Source organism: Pantherophis guttatus, chromosome 2 (genome assembly GCF_059756535.1).
Source record: "Pantherophis guttatus breed Tessera chromosome 2, ASM5975653v1, whole genome shotgun sequence".
In the NCBI taxonomy this organism is placed as follows: Eukaryota; Metazoa; Chordata; class Lepidosauria; order Squamata; family Colubridae; genus Pantherophis; species Pantherophis guttatus.
In genome coordinates this window covers 135631547-135647186 of record NC_142064.1, presented here as the reverse complement: position 1 = coordinate 135647186, position 15640 = coordinate 135631547, and the positions used below count along the sequence as shown (strand labels likewise).

The 15640-nt window shown below is 39.5% G+C and overlaps 1 protein-coding gene across 1 annotated transcript; it reads left to right on the top strand.

Annotated features, from left to right (window-relative positions):
• Positions 1 to 1574: 1574 nt before the first annotated feature.
• On the top strand, positions 1575 to 10423 carry LOC117663118 (uncharacterized). The gene is made up of 4 exons (XM_034413053.2): positions 1575 to 1675; positions 4348 to 4503; positions 7302 to 7370; positions 10228 to 10423. The coding sequence occupies exons 1-4, from the start codon at positions 1575 to 1577 to the stop codon at positions 10235 to 10237; spliced, it is 336 nt and encodes a 111-aa protein (XP_034268944.1). The 3' UTR covers positions 10238 to 10423.
• Positions 10424 to 15640: the final 5217 nt, after the last annotated feature.

Sequence of the window (15640 nt, the reverse complement as noted above, 5' to 3'; positions counted from 1 at the left end):
GATCACCTGACCACGGGGATGCTGCAAAGGTCGTAACTATGAAAAATGGTCGTAAGTCACATTTTTCAGTGCTGTTGTAAGGTTGAATGGTCACTAAACGAACTATTGTAAGTGGAGGACTACCTGTATACAGTTTAGTAGAGCACAGGGTGAATATAAACAAATGGTGGAGCCCAACTATCTAATCGTTGCTTTTTAATGCAAATCCCACATATACTGTATGTAGGATAGAGTAAGATAGGCCTATATTTTTTCTATGCTCAGTTAATATCTGAAGATGGTAGACTTTTTAGCAGGACAATACAAAAAAACGCATGGCATTCTTTCTCCATCAATTGCTCAAGACATTTTGAAGAAGTTGGTTGGCTTCATCTTCTCTGTGGAACCACTAATAAAGCTTTCTAGAAGAAGAAGAAAGCAAGGAAAGATCCGGTAATGATTCATAACTGACCTATCCAACCAAAATCTGGAACGCTAATGACCTACCTGTCATCCCTTAACATTCTACTAACAAGCTTAAAAGCACTGGTAAGAATAGCCTTAGGACACAAAACAGCTCATACAAAGAAAAGGAACACCGGATTTAAGGAGAAGCTTTCATCTTTTGGAAGGTAAGCACTATATGCTTCATCCCATCCCATTCTATACTACCTGTAGCATGAAAGTATGCATTATCATTGTCAAAAAAAATCTATTTTTGAAACACAGTTGGAGGAGAATCTCTTATTCCCACCATATTCTATTTTCCTACTAAGTCAAGAACGAAAGAATGTTGTTTGTTGTCCATTGAGGTTGTCTTAGATGGGATAGCTGTTCTGTTAAAGGAATAACGTAAGAAACATGAGCTATTTCTGAGATGTTATTGTATTTATCAGTTTAACTAGAAATCCTTTGCATTGCTTAATTCTGTTTAAAGGCAGATTTGTGAAGAATAGTCTTACTAAACTTGAGGGATGATGTTCTATCTGTTTCATGTACTGGAAGTAGTATGAGAAAGGCATTTCTCATATTATACAGATACACAGCTTGTTCGATTGAGTGCCTTTTTTCCAAATCGATCAATCATATTAAATGGAACCACTTGGGGAAAAAAAACACCAGTTTTTGTTCACAAGTTAATGTAATTCAAAGCTCTCTGTGTTTAGAAGACAAATCTGCTTCAGTGTCTTCTGCAGTCCCATACTTTTTTAATAAAAAAATAGTAAAAGAAGACCAAAAGGGAGATGAGAATACACTGATTAATGATTCCTTTCTTATCTGATCACCTTCATTCTTTGTGGAGAATGAACTTTATTATTGTTCTTCCTGTGTTAGAAATTGCCAATGCCTCTAAATAAGGCAAACATGAATCAACTTCTGACCAACCGCTTCAGTTTATCTATTTTTGATTCATTTGCATAGCTTTGAAAAAACTTGAGTATACAAAACTGGGATTGTTAGCTCAATGCCATTTCAACTCATCTCTGGGGTAATGAAAAGCTTGAACTGTGTTTTCAGTCCTAAACTGGTAGGAAAGTTTAAAATGTGGTCCAATTCTTTTTCATGCCTTTGTTTGCCTTGCTTCAGAAGATCTGATGAAGAAAACATGCTGGATTTGTATTTGTGGAATGATCATTGCAGCTTTACTCCCTGTTAGTTGGCAAATGATCCTGAAGGATTCAACAGATGAGTCTAGGTATGAAGAAAAATTTTAATATATTTGATTTGAGTTGGGGGTGTATGGGGAGAGGGAAGAATTGCAGAAGCTCCAAGTTTGCCAATTTCCTACCACAATCTTCCCCAAACTAAATTTGGGGGAAAGAAAATCTGAGGAAAGCACAGAGGCAGAGAAGGGAGTGGAAAGAAGGTTGCTGAGATGTTCTGCAGTCCATTGGATGAGACAAGAAGTGAAGGAAAATGTGAAAATGAAAGGGATGATCAAGAATTATGCTATCTAAGGTAGCTTTGATCTTGTCACAGACCAATGACCCTTTTGGAGAAGGGTTGGATCATAGGGTAATTTCAGATAACTTGGTGGAAGGAAACAAATATTTTTAAAAATACAAAACAAAAAATGCTAAGTTAAAGTGTTTGTTCGTTTGTTTAATTCATCAATTTTACAAGGCCACTCAAATAATGATAACTCTAGGTGATGTATACGTCAAAAACAACGCTTAATGCAAGGAAAAGAGCATACACCAATCCATGGACTCAATACCACTTAGGGAACATATACTCTACCCAACCCAGAGCTGGCAAAAAAGGCCCTTTTAAAGGCTTGTAAGTTTGGGGTACCCAAACTTCTGGGGGATACTATTTCAAAGGGAATACACGGAGCTAGAGAAGGCACACTTCCTGGGTTCCATGTATCCCAAAAACAGATGTATTACATGAGGCATACCCATCACTATCTGCATCACCATATTCTGGACCAAATGCAGCTTCTGAGTGGTCTTCAAGGGCAACCCCATGTAGGGCATATTGCAATAGTCCACTGGGTAACATTGAGGAGGCATTCCTGGTTCAGGAAGAGGTTCAATTAGTGTATCAGATGAATCTGAGTTGCGACCCTCCTGGCCATTGCTGCCATATTCACTTGAGGATGAGCTGCCAGTCTAGAAAAATCCCCCAACTGCATACCATTTATGTCCAAGAGAATGCAATCCCAAAATTCAGAACTAAAACTGGAAAATTCAGGGCAATGAAATAACTAGGAATTCAGAGTCATGATATCTAGTGAGATCATATCAGAACTGGCCAATTTGCAATTTTTTTTTTTCATTTTCAAAAGGTATTATTTTGCACCTATTGTTGTGGCCCCGCCCTCTGAGCCTATCTCATCGGAGGAAGAAGGCTCCGAACATGAGGGAGAGGAGTCAGCCAGGCCTCCCTCTCCAGGCCCCTCCCCTCTGGCACTGCCTCAGGTGCCGGCCGAGGAAGGGGAGATTAGCCAGGAGCCAGGTGTCTCTGATGAGAGCGAGGAAGGAGAGCCGTCATTCCTGGATGCACGCCAAAGAAGGCGTGATAAACGGTTGCAGCAGTTAAGGAGGCGTGCTAGGGATTATAACTGAGTCACTGGACCACACCCCAGAGACTATATAAGAGAGGGTGGTGGCTGGTAAAACTCTGTGACGAACAAAAACTAACTCTGGCTAGTCACTTGAACAACGCCTGAAGCTGCCGAAGGGATATTGTTTTGCTGGACTATTTACAATGCGTATGTAATTTTATGTTATCTGTTGAAGTAAAGCTCTTGGCAGACGGTGCTTATATTATTGCCAAGTTTGAGATAACGAACTGTGTGCTTTCTTAACCCTCGGCTGGCTGTGTTTGTGTGTGTGTGGAGACGGGGACAGAACACCTATAAAAAAGAGGCAGGGCTTTGATCATGCTGACACAGCTACCATCTTTATCTTTTAACACACATATCCACCCTATGAATGTCCTTGGTGGGCACAATCAAGAGTATAGCAGACACTATGACATCCATAGACAACCTCAAACTACCATGTTTCCCTGAAAATAAGACCCTGTCATATTTTTTTTGAACCCTGAAATAAGCGCTTGGCCTTATTGCCATGCGCTCAAAAGCCCGATTGGGCTTATTATCAGGGGATGTCTTATTTGGGGGGAAACGGGGTATATCAGTGACATTGCTGGATTATCAGTTATATCATATTACTTCATGGTTTTATTCTATGTACAAAAGATTACTGTCAGATGCTTTGAAGCTAGAACAGGAATGTTCAACCTTGGCAACTTTAAGATCTGTGGATTGCCAACTCCCAGAATTTCCCAGCCATGCAAGGGCTTGGGTTTTTTAAATATATATATAGCTTCTTGAAATTTGGCTAATTATTATTAAGCATATATGCTTACATTTTACCTAGATTAGTAAAACACAAAATGTAAATGTTACAAAGATCAATGTTCAGATACCTGTCTAGGCCATCTGACCACTGAAAACACAGCATTGATTATATATCGCTTGCGTAGTATTAGTATAGTATAGCTAGTATTATAGAAGTATAGTATAGCTAGTATTAGAAACATGTCATTGCTGTACCACTGCAAGCAATGACAATACTCTTCCTTGAGGGAGAATACTATGTTGTTTTTCTGTGTCATATAATTCATATTGGTATATGCATAATTTGTATTTATTTATTTATTTAGCCATATTTATGTAGTGTATATTGGAGGTGGAACCAACTTTGAGAGCTGTAACCAACGAAATTTCATTTTAATGTATGTCGATTAGTGTACATTCAAAGTGACAGGTTATTCTATCTATCTATCTATCTATCTATCTATCTATCTATCTATCTATCTATCTATCTATCTATCTAATCCTTGGCTTTCACTCAGATGGCAGCAGTCTTACAACATGAAAAGCGCCCACAGCTTTACTTCTGACATCAAACGCCATTCTGAAGGGACCTTTACCAGCGATTTTACTGAACATTTGGACAACATGAAGGCCAGAGATTTCGTGCATTGGCTCATCAATGCCAAACGTTACAGGTAGAAGATGGTGAACTGTAGAAGAACAGGCAGAGCCTGAGGGTGGAGCCAAGAGAGTAATTAGCCTTGAGTCCTTACGTTCCAAGCAGCCTAAGTCCAACCTCTTGAATTCTGTTAACTCTTGTGTAGGACCAAATTAGTACTGACTATTAGTAGTCTAGATTTTTGAATATAGGCGCAAATAATAAATCAGTTTAACTGGACCTTAACTCATGGTCCTGATTTTTTGTGCCTGAGTTGAACCTCTTTTTTTTAACCTAAGAAAAATATCCATTTTCCATAATAATATAGTTATTTACCCTATTATTCCAACCCATAGCGATAACACAATCTTCAGATATCAGGTCAGCAATTAAAACAGTAAACGAAGAAGCAAATGTTAAAAATTATATAAAATTAAATGAATAGCCATTCAAAAATTACACTAAAAAGATAAAAGTAACTACATTTAATGACTCTATGAAGGAGCTCTTTATGACAATCAGCTGCAGCTTGAACAAAACTGCTAGCCTTCATGGGACAACCATCTTCTGAGTTTTTAATAAGAATTCAGTTTCATCAATGACTATAATACTTTTTTTTTTGTCAGAAGTGATTCAAAACACATTCAACAGAGTTAAGATGGACAATTTAAAAAGACGGTGAGGGATGTCCTTTAAATTGCTGTGCATTTCAGAATAAGAACTAATGTGTCTAAGAAGGAAGGTTATAGAGCCCAAAGCAAAATAATTATTGAAAATCATCTTTTATGTTTAAGCAGATGATGATTGAATACTGCAGATAATGATCAGTTCTAATGATTGGTCAATGGATGGCTTGTGATAAAATTACAAGTGATTTCTGACTGCTTGTTGTTTAATAGCAACATGAAAAAGTTTTTCCTCACTGCAATTGGTTCATTGGGATCCTTATCTGTATTAAGTTAGATATCTGTTAGATTGTACTTGTAGATGCAGGTCACTCTTCAGGACAATCTACTTCCCTTCTCTCCTTTTGCTCACCACATTATTTTTATCTGTGTATGCAGAGTGCCAGTCTACAAACTACATCATTCCTGGCAAGTCTCCCTGTGTGTAAAATAATGGGAGCCACAGTCAAGCACATCACAAGATCTTCATATTTGAGAAAGTTTAATCAAAGGCTGATTTATTCAAACCTCACAGACTAGTCTCCAGTTTCGCAGGATTGATTTGATTAATCCTAACATCTCAGGAAAAACCCAAATAAGACAGAAATGCATAACCAAAAAGGAGGACATATGTGGGTATAATGTGTATGGGCTTATATATGCAAATCTATACTAACAAAATATCCCCCCTCCCCCATGTGTAAAGGAGCCTTGGTGGCGCAGTGGACTAAGTGCTGTTAAAGTAGTACTTAGCTGCCAGCTGCCTGCAATTACTGCAAGTTCAAATCTCACCAGGCTCAAGGTTGACTCAGCCTTCCATCCTTTCGAGGAAGGTAAAATGAGGACCCGGATTGTGGGAGCAATAAGCTGACTTTGTATAAAAAAGAACACCGCTTATGGGGGGGGGTAGGCAAAAGCCCTACTAAGCAGGTATATACAAAAAAGTATGAAGGCTATTGCTTAACGCATTGTAAGCTGCCCTGAGTCTCCGGAAAAGGGCGGCATATAAATCGAACTAATAAATAAATAAATTAAATAAATGTGGAAATGACTTTGAGAGACAGGGCAAAAAGACACTGGCTAGGAAAAGGTCAGATATAAAGAGCCTGCAAAAAGAATGTGGAAAGGACAAGAAGCACAGAAGAAACTCTCCCTAGTATCTTTAGCAGTAAAGGGGACTGGGGTGGGGGGAGAAATATACTTTCAGACTTGCAAGATTCTGTTAATACAATATTAGCAACAGCTGAAGAAGCTTCAAATTCAATTCAAACCTTTATTGTCAGAGTACAACATGCGTACAATGAGATTGGCTGGGTCTCCATTCGTGCACCCCCCCCCAAACAATACAACTCACAGTGAAAGACAACAACAACAAAATCCCTAGCCCAGTGAATACTACTAACAAACACTCAGTCCTATTGCACCATGTGAACTTATTGCATGTGGCGCTGGCTCCGCAAGACAATTGTACTATGTTGTTGTAGAGTTATTTTTCATTCAGGAGTCTGATAAAAACTGTTCTTCAGCCTGTTTGTGCGGCTGCCTATGCTTCTGTATCTCCTTCCAGATGGTAGGAGAATAAAGAAGGGCTGACCAGGGTGTGAGTCGTCTTGGATGAGAAGCAAAGATTTTTCTTCAAAGAAAAATCAGAAAGTCCAGTTGCCTCTCGAAAAAGCACCTTTGGGACAATAATATTAATTATTATTAATTAATATATTACAATAATGTAGGATTAGCTCACCTGGCCATGCTTCCTCTCTGGTCTGCTTTTCAAGGTTGACATTGATAGACATCCATAGCTTATTCTGCAAAAGGCAGAATAGATAACAGATCTATATCTAAAAGATAAAAGACTTTATCTTTTAATAGTCTCTTGTCTAGATAAACCTTCCCATTAAGGAAACCAGCCTCAAAAATGAATACTGACCTCCTAACAGCTCTTCAAGATATAATATCCTGAATATCCTTTTGAGGACAATATGTATAACCATGAATCAGCCTTTCTATTTTGGCTGTTCAGAGTAGATGTAGCACTTTCAGCAGGCAATTCTCTGAACTTCCACCTGGAATTAAGTTCCGCTGAATGTAGTGTACCTTACTTCAGAGTAGACCTGCTTAAGAGCACAACATTTTTGTGGCTCTCATAGCCTTTGCCTCATTCTTTTTACAGCTCTACAAAGCGGTTCATTAAAGAAAAACCCATCTTCTTAGGCTATCCACCTGGCTCTTTCTGGCTGAGGTAAGGCTACGCACAGGGGTGGGCTGCTGGAGATTCACAGGGGTTCGGGAGAACCACTAGCTAAGATTCTGTGCAGTTCGGAGAACTCCCAAATCCCACTCCTGGCTGGCCCCATCCAACCCACCCTGCCCCTCCCAGGAGTCCCAACACGGCCCATTTTGGATGTAGGTAAGTGCAGGGTGCATGCAGAGGCTCAGGGAGGGCGAAAAACGGGCCCACCGGAAGTTTGGAAAGGCTGGAAATGGCCCCATTCCAGGCCTCCAGAGCCTGAGGAGGCCGTTTTCGCCCTCCCGGAGGCTCAAGGAAAGCCTCCAGAGCCGGGGTGAAATCCAGCAGGTTCTGACAGGTTCTGGAGAACCGGTAGTGGAAATTTTGAGCAGTTCAGAAAACCGGTAGTGGAAATTTTGAATAGTTTGGAGAACCGGCAAATACCACCTCTGGCTGGCCCCAGAGTGGGGTGGGAATGGAGATTTTGCAATATCCTTCTCCTGGAGTGGGGTGGGAATGGAGATTTTGCAGTATCCTTCCCCTGCCACGCCCACCAAGCCATGCCCACCAAGCCACGCCAAGCCCACCAAGCCACGTCCACAAAACCGGTAGTAAAAAAATTTGGATTTCACCACTGCTCCAGAGCCCGGGGAGGGCAAAAACGTTGTCCCCCGTCCCCGCTGTGGTGCAGGAGGCTGACTAGGCCACACCCACCATGGCCACACCCACCCAGCAATCGGGCAGAGAACCCCTTGCTAAAAATTTTTAAGCCCACCCCTTGCTACACAGTATGTAAAATATGTTATTGCATCTTTATGCTTCAGTTCATGTTTCTCTGTGTTCGCAACCTCAGAATTCTGGGAGTTTGGGGGGGGTTCAAAAAAATCCAGACATCTTAAAGTTGCTGAGGTTGAGAAACATTGTTCTATCTGAAGGCCTCCCTCTTTCTGGGAAAGGATGGAAGTGCAAGTTTGGAAAAGTGGACTAAGACTGAGAAGTCCTCAGTGAATTCTTTGCTTAGCTTTGAAGCTCACTGAATGCTAGTAGCCAAAGCCAGTTACATACTTCCATCCAGACTTCCTAGTGTTGCCAGGTGTCCACTATTTGAGCGGACAGTCCGCTTTTTTCACATTATGTTCACTATTTTTTTTCACAAAATAGTGGCCTTTTTTTTTATTCAAAAGCTTTATGATGAAATTAAAATGTAATTTAATATTTTACATATTATTATAATATATTTGATGTTTTGAATTTTAAGTAAAGTTTTGAAGTGATGATTTTAATACGTGTTAAAATATTTGTAAGAAAATATATAATTTAATTGTAATTTTTTTAAATTTTTTTACTACTTAACACCCCACCCCACCCCCCCGCTTGTCCGCTATTTTTTGGAAGCAGACCTGGCAGCCCTACTTCCTTCCTAGGATGGTTGTGAGAATGAAATGGAGGCAGGAGGTCAGCTGTGGCCACCTTCGCCTCCTTTGGGGGGGAAAAATCAGATTAAATACAAGAAATGTATGAATCTTTTTAACCTTCTTAAAGTGCCTTTAAAAACAACACTTTCCATATGGGTAGTCCTCAACTTATGACTGGTTGCTTAGCAACCATTCAGTTATGGTCATTTGCCCTTATGACCAACTGCAGAGGCACTGCAGCAGCCTCCCCTACCTATCTCTTGCCCCATCCTGCCCAACCTGGTCCCCGCAGGCTTTGGGCCTACTTTCCCCCTCCTCACCAGGTCCCTGCAGGCTTGTGCTAGGCCACCCAGGGATTCCCCCACCTATAAGCCATCCCACGATCCATTTAACAACTGCTTCAGGGAGTGCAGGGATGAAGTCATTAAGCAAGGCAATCACATGGCCATCTCACTTAACGACTGCCATGACTCGAGACCATAATGGGCAAACTACATTACAGTTGTGAGTCGAGGGTTACCTGCCTGTCTTCTAATATCATTTCCCTTACCTGGGAATGAAGGCAGGTAAAAAGCTAAAGACTGAAAGAAGAACCACTATGAACAATTGGACAAATAAAATGTGAGCTCAGGCCAAAAATGCTTTAGACAGCAACCCCCCCTTCCAATCCCAATTCTCATGAAGATACTATAAATGAGGCAAGAATGGTCACAAGATTCTGCTATTATAGCTGTTCTAATAAAGGGGGATTAGTTATGCAGAGTGTCTTTTTCTTAGTTTCTTACCTTCTTACCTTAGTCTAATGCAGGTAGTCCTCAGTTTACGTTCATTCATTCATTCATTCAGTGACCAAATTTGTGGTGGGATGAATGAGTGTTACTTATGACAGGTCCTCAAAGTTCTGGGTGCTTGGTGTCTGGGACACCATTTGAACATTGCAATGAGCTACAATTGCATGTCCTCAAATTCCAACATTGCCTGCCAGCTTCCCACAAAGTAAAGCCAATGGGGAAGCTGGTCAGAAGTCATGTTCACATGACTAAATTAATGACCCACACAGTCCTTGCTTAAAGATGGCAACCAGGTCTGCAAAAACTGGCATCATTAAGCAGTGCAGTCATGTGACATCCTGCTTTATGATCGCATTGCTTAGCAACAGAAATTCCAGTCCCAATTGTCATTAATTAAGAACTACGCGTAGGGCTGATACAATTGTCCCAGTCTTTTCATGCAGAGAAATTACTCAAATCTCCTAAATCACCAATTTTATACTGTAATTACAGGGACAGACAGTGAACCAAATGGTTTTGGCCAAGCCAAATGAATAATAATTTCTCATCACTATTGTAATTTTTCTAAAATGCACCCAATAGATCAAAGCGATTTCTATGGAATGTCTCAGCTCCCCCTGATCACAAAACTCAGCTTGTTTCCTCACTCTGTCTCTTTTACAGGTACAATTGAAAGGATAATATAGGAATTGGACATTCCCACCTGCAGCATTTAAGCACATCCAGCAATGAGAACTTTTGCTGATACTTTGATGATCTTCTTTTTCTGTTGTTTCCAACCCAGTGAATTACAGACCCTCCTTTTCCTTGTTCGTTAATGTATCTACAGTAAATGTCATATTAAACATGTTTTATTTCAGTCTCTGCTTCTTTTTTTATTTACCATGTATTTTAGGAGAGTATTGGATGTTAAGCAAGTAGGGAGAAGGGATTTAAGGGATCAAACCCATTACTGGAAACTGCCTTTTCTTTTTAAAAAAACAATTGCCTTTTAGATGCCACAAGAGGATAGTTTGTGGTGAAACACCAGCTTTCTTGTCACAGCTGCTGGCTGTATATTCCTGCAGACGTAGAGCTGACTAAACGTAAAGGTTGCTCTGTCAAAAGGGAGGAGGAGGTGAAGGAGGTTGACTAACAAAGCCTGAGGAAGTACCAGCTGGAAATACCCTTATTGAAGGCAGATAGATGATAGATAGATGATAGATAGATAGATAGATAGATAGATAGATAGATAGATAGATAGATAGATAGATAGATAGATGGGTGGGTGGGTGGGTGGGTGGATGATAGATAAGATGATAGATAGATAGATAGATAGATAGATAGATAGATAGATAGATAGATAGATAGATAGAGATGGATGATAGATAAGATGATAGATAGATAGATAGATAGATAGATAGATAGATAGATAGATAGATAGATAGATAGATAGATAAGATGATAGATAGGTAGATAGATAGGTAGGTAGATAGATAGATAGATAGATAGATAGATAGATAGATAGATAGATAGATAGATAGATAGATAGATAGGAAGGTAGGTAGAGGTAGAGGTAGAGGTAGAGGTAGAGGTAGAGGTAGAGGTAAATACTCCCACCTTCTAGATATGCTGTTTGGCTGGGACCCTGCTCATTTTTCAGGTCTAGAAAAGAGCTGTTTCCTCTAATTGGAAAGCTTTTGTTCAAAGAAAATAAAGTGCCAATGACTTCTGAGGAGACTTTATGCCAAGGCTAGCATGCCCACTGAATCTGTTTGTGCAGTAGGAAGCTAACAAGCCTCAAATTGCTGTATCCTAACCCATTTTCTCCATTGGTTTGATATCTTATTTTGAAATTTTACTTTTTAATTCTTGGCTGGGACTGCTAATACTCCAGAGTCTGTTTTCATTTTCAATTCCTGATCCTGGATACTTAAAGAATTGAGAAGAATGATTTACAGCAGGTTTACTACATTTTTGAAGAGTCCAATGTTACTCACAAGAAAGAGAGCTCTCTTTCACAGATAGCGAATGAAGGATCATTGTAATCTTGCAAAAAGATGTAAAGAACAGAAGGTAATATGAACCCTGATGGATCAAACCAATGGCCCATCAGAATCTTCTCCAGCGTTGACACTCATTTTGGAGTATTTTCTAACAGTTTTATATTTACCTAACAGTAACATTTTCCAAACCATAGAGACACAGTTGAAGGCCATATTGAAGAAACTGCATTCCTGTAGTCAATTAGGTTGCTCAGTATTGAAAAAGATTAATTTTCAATGAGAAAATATATCCGGTGCTCCCTTTAACCTAAGGTTTTATCCCCATGAGATTCCACCTAGTACCTCTCTCTGTTTGTTTTAAACTGACTTTCCTGAGAACTAACATGTGGGAACAATCTGCAATATTTGAACTTCAAGATGAAGTAATCACTGCTTCAGTCCCAAAGTTATTGCTACCTCTTCAGATAGCTGTTACCTATTGATGAAGATCAGGTCTGAAAGAATAGTGTCTTCTTCAACCAGCCAGAAAATGAAACTGTCAGCAAAATCTCTGAGGAACTTTTAAGACCTTGCAACCTTGGTTGATTCAGTTACTATGTCTTTCCTTCTTGAAACTTCTGTAGTCTGTCTGGGATGGCATTATCCAGTCCTTTTGCCTGATTTGGCCATCTATAGCATGTCACTACTATGCATTGGTTCCTCTTTCTCATTTTCTTACACATATAGTTTGAGTGGACTTTCACACTCATTTCTGGCTCCCAATATATGTGTGCACTTTTTTCCACTGCCATCATCACTACCACCTCCTCCTCCTCCTCCTTCCTCCAAAGAATATTAAATAGGAAATGTTGATATACATGAGCCATCCATAAATACTTATTGGTCTAGATCAGCTTTTCCTTCAGAATGATAACACTGAATAGGGAGTAAGCCCACTTCATTGAAGACTTGTACACAATTTAAAAAAAAAAAAAAGATGACATGCACCAATGAGAGAACAGAACAATTAGAGCAGAGAATATTTTCCATATCAGCTCATTATTTGTCATTGAAGGCTTCCTTTATTCATGGCATACACTCAGATTAAAAAATTAAGTATCTTAAAAATATGTTGAGTATACAAGAAAAATAATTTTTAAAAATCAGAAAATGTTTGTGAAAGCACTATAAAATTTTAAAACCTGTTTCAATGGAAACCACTGTCTTCTGAAAATAACATGACACAGAGCGCACTTAGAATAATATTTTAATATTGAACTTTAACATATAGATCAACAATGGGTACAATTCTCAATCATCAGTTATCATTACTGACAGAGTTTGTACAGACATGAAGTATGAAGCAGAATCAGTTATTTTTTTAACTGTGAAACAACAAAACTATACTTATTTAGATAACTCATTTTTGAACAAAATTTTAGCAAATGTATTTTGGTTTCTACAGAACCAATAAGAGTCCTTCTCCCCATTATTACATTTATTTACAACATGGGGTGGGGTTTTTTAAAATTACATTTCTTACAACAAAATATTGTTTTCTTTTATATCTAAAAAGAAAATAGTTTCTCTATTTCTACATGTAGTTGTCATAGGAGGAAGAAAAAACACTAGAAAAATGTGCCAGCACCTTTTCTTGGATTCTCCTCCTTTTTCAGTTAAGATTATGAAATTATTCATAATTTTCAAAAATGGCCAACATGCTTGAACAACTTAACCCAGTGTGTGTTATCATTTTTCCCTCGCAATTCCACCGTCCGAGGATTTCTAGTTTGTGGGAGATTAATCTAAAATGGATCAAGAGCAGGTCTCATGAATGTTCTGGAAGAAACTGGAGCAAGGAGTCCCTTAGTCCCCAATGAATGATATGGATCTCCTACCTCCCGCTAGCCTTTAATTGTATTTTTTTGGTCTATTCTACAAAAGTTTGGAATTTAAAAAAAAAACCCTATGCTGTTAGGCATTCAGAGGTAACAAAGATAAATTTGCCACCTTGCAATCTCTCCTCTTCTCTATCCTGCTCTATTTCAGTTTCCAGAACTTTAGACTCTTTCCTCCTGCTACCCCAAATGAATGGTAAGCCTCTGAATTGAAAAAAACCTATCCATTTGGATGCTCTTTCTCAAACAAATATTTATTCCCGTTTTTCAAAAAATATTTCATTCATCAATAAATAGTGGGCCTATGGTCTAGATTAGGGGTGTCAAACTCAAGGCCCGGGGGCCAGATCCCGAGGCCAACCTAGAAACAGCGAAGGACTGGCCCGCAGTGCCTCTGTCAGCGAAAACGGAGCTTGGAAGGGCCGCGAGCTCCGTTTTCACAGGCAGAGGGTTGTAGGAGGCCGTCGCAGCCAAGAACGGAGCTCGGGAGCCTGTTTTCTCTGGCAGAGCTCTCGGGCTTCCACAGGTGCACCCAACACAAGTGATGTCGAGCTGGCCCTGCCCACTCTGGCCACGGCCACTCCACCCCCCCCCAAGGTCAAACATAATCTTGATGCGGCCCTCAATGAAATCGAGTTTGACACCCCTGGTCTAGATTATGTAAGCGAAGACACAATAGGCTTGGTCCTTTTCCAGTCTTGAGGTTTATGCTTTAATTCAGAATGATCCCAAGTACCTGAAATAATACATAGCTCCACAGATTCATCTCTGGCACCTTTCAACATTATTCCAGAACAGATTGTTTGGTATGAGTCTATTTCTTCCATTCAATCGTGTTCAAAGCCACCTGGAATTTTCTTGGTGAGGTTTTTCAGAAATGGTTTGCCATTGCTTCCTTCCTAGGGCTGAGAGAAAATGACTGGCCCAAGATCAACCAGCTGGCTTGTACCTTAGGTGGGACTAGAATTCAGTTTCTTGGTTTCTAGGCTGATACCTTATCTACTATACCAAACTGGCTCTGTGATATGAATCTAGCCATGTGTTAAGTGAGGTTGTTGGTGTTTTACTTGGCCAACGAATATAGCAGTGTTCTGTAAATAACCAATAATTGCCACAATCCACACATTAGTGTATTTTCTGCCTTAGCTGTGCCCTTGCAGAATTCCATTATGATAGTCCATAACCCATTCAATTCAGCCTTCTCTTCTTAGCCCCTAATACAAGTAGCCCTCATTTATCAATTGTAATTGGGACTGGCAACTCTATTGCTATCAGATGTAAAGTAAATGTGATCATAGCCAATTTAGTGGTGGTGAAGAGATGCAATGTGGATCATTAAGCATGACATCATATCATGAGTTGCGACTTCCTAATGGCTTCCCCATTGACTTGCTTGTTTGAAGCCTGCTGTGAAGGTTGTAAATGACAAGAACGTGACTGTGGGATATTGCAATCATCATAAATCTGTGCTGGTTGCCAAGTGCCTGAATCACAATCACATGACTGTAGGGATGCTACCATGGCTGCTATGTCAAGGATCAGTTGCAAGTCTCCTTTTTCAGTGTTGTTGTAACTTTGAATGATCGCTGAATGAGCGGTGGATACGTAAGGACTACCTGTATTGCTCTACTATTTCCTACTCAGGTTCTACCAACTTATCTAAATAACCCTTCAGAACATTTGGACACAAAGCTGAGCATTTTCTTTTTATGAGCATGAAACTAAGACAAACTCCTTTATGAAAATTAAGATGCAAATGATTTGGACTCCCTTACCAGACCTGATTCTAGGAGAGGTGAGATAGAGTTGTCTTCTCAAATCAACAAATCCTTTGAAGGATTTCCTTCCCAACTGATTAATTACTACTGGGTTCTTTCTCAATGGGGACATCAAATTATCCAACTACTGAAACTGTTTTAGCAGGTTGAATATACTGTATCTGATTATGAAATGGGTTTCATCCATAAATTGGTGATAATTTTTATTTTATATTAAGTTTTTCTTCTTGTGCTATATCTGTTATTGGATGTTGGTGATAATGTTGGCAATACTATAACTTTTATTAAGTTAGGCAGAATAAAATAATAATGTATATTTATTTGTAGTTGACAGTTGTGGAACGCTGCCTTTATATTTAGCACTGCTTCATTCACACTGCTCTTTAAGAAAATTCATAGTAATGCAAACCAGTGGCAGTGTCTCTCATTACCACCC

What these genes read in the sequence shown, in the direction of transcription:
- LOC117663118 (XM_034413053.2), top strand. Translation starts at nt 1,575, where the DNA reads ATGAAGAAAACATGCTGGATTTGTATTTGTGGAATGATCATTGCAGCT. An exon ending in GATTCAACAGATGAGTCTAG is followed by an intron (nt 1,676 to 4,347) that starts GTATGAAGAAAA and finishes GCTTTCACTCAG; the next exon opens with ATGGCAGCAGTCTTACAACA. An exon ending in ATCAATGCCAAACGTTACAG is followed by an intron (nt 4,504 to 7,301) that starts GTAGAAGATGGT and finishes TTCTTTTTACAG; the next exon opens with CTCTACAAAGCGGTTCATTA.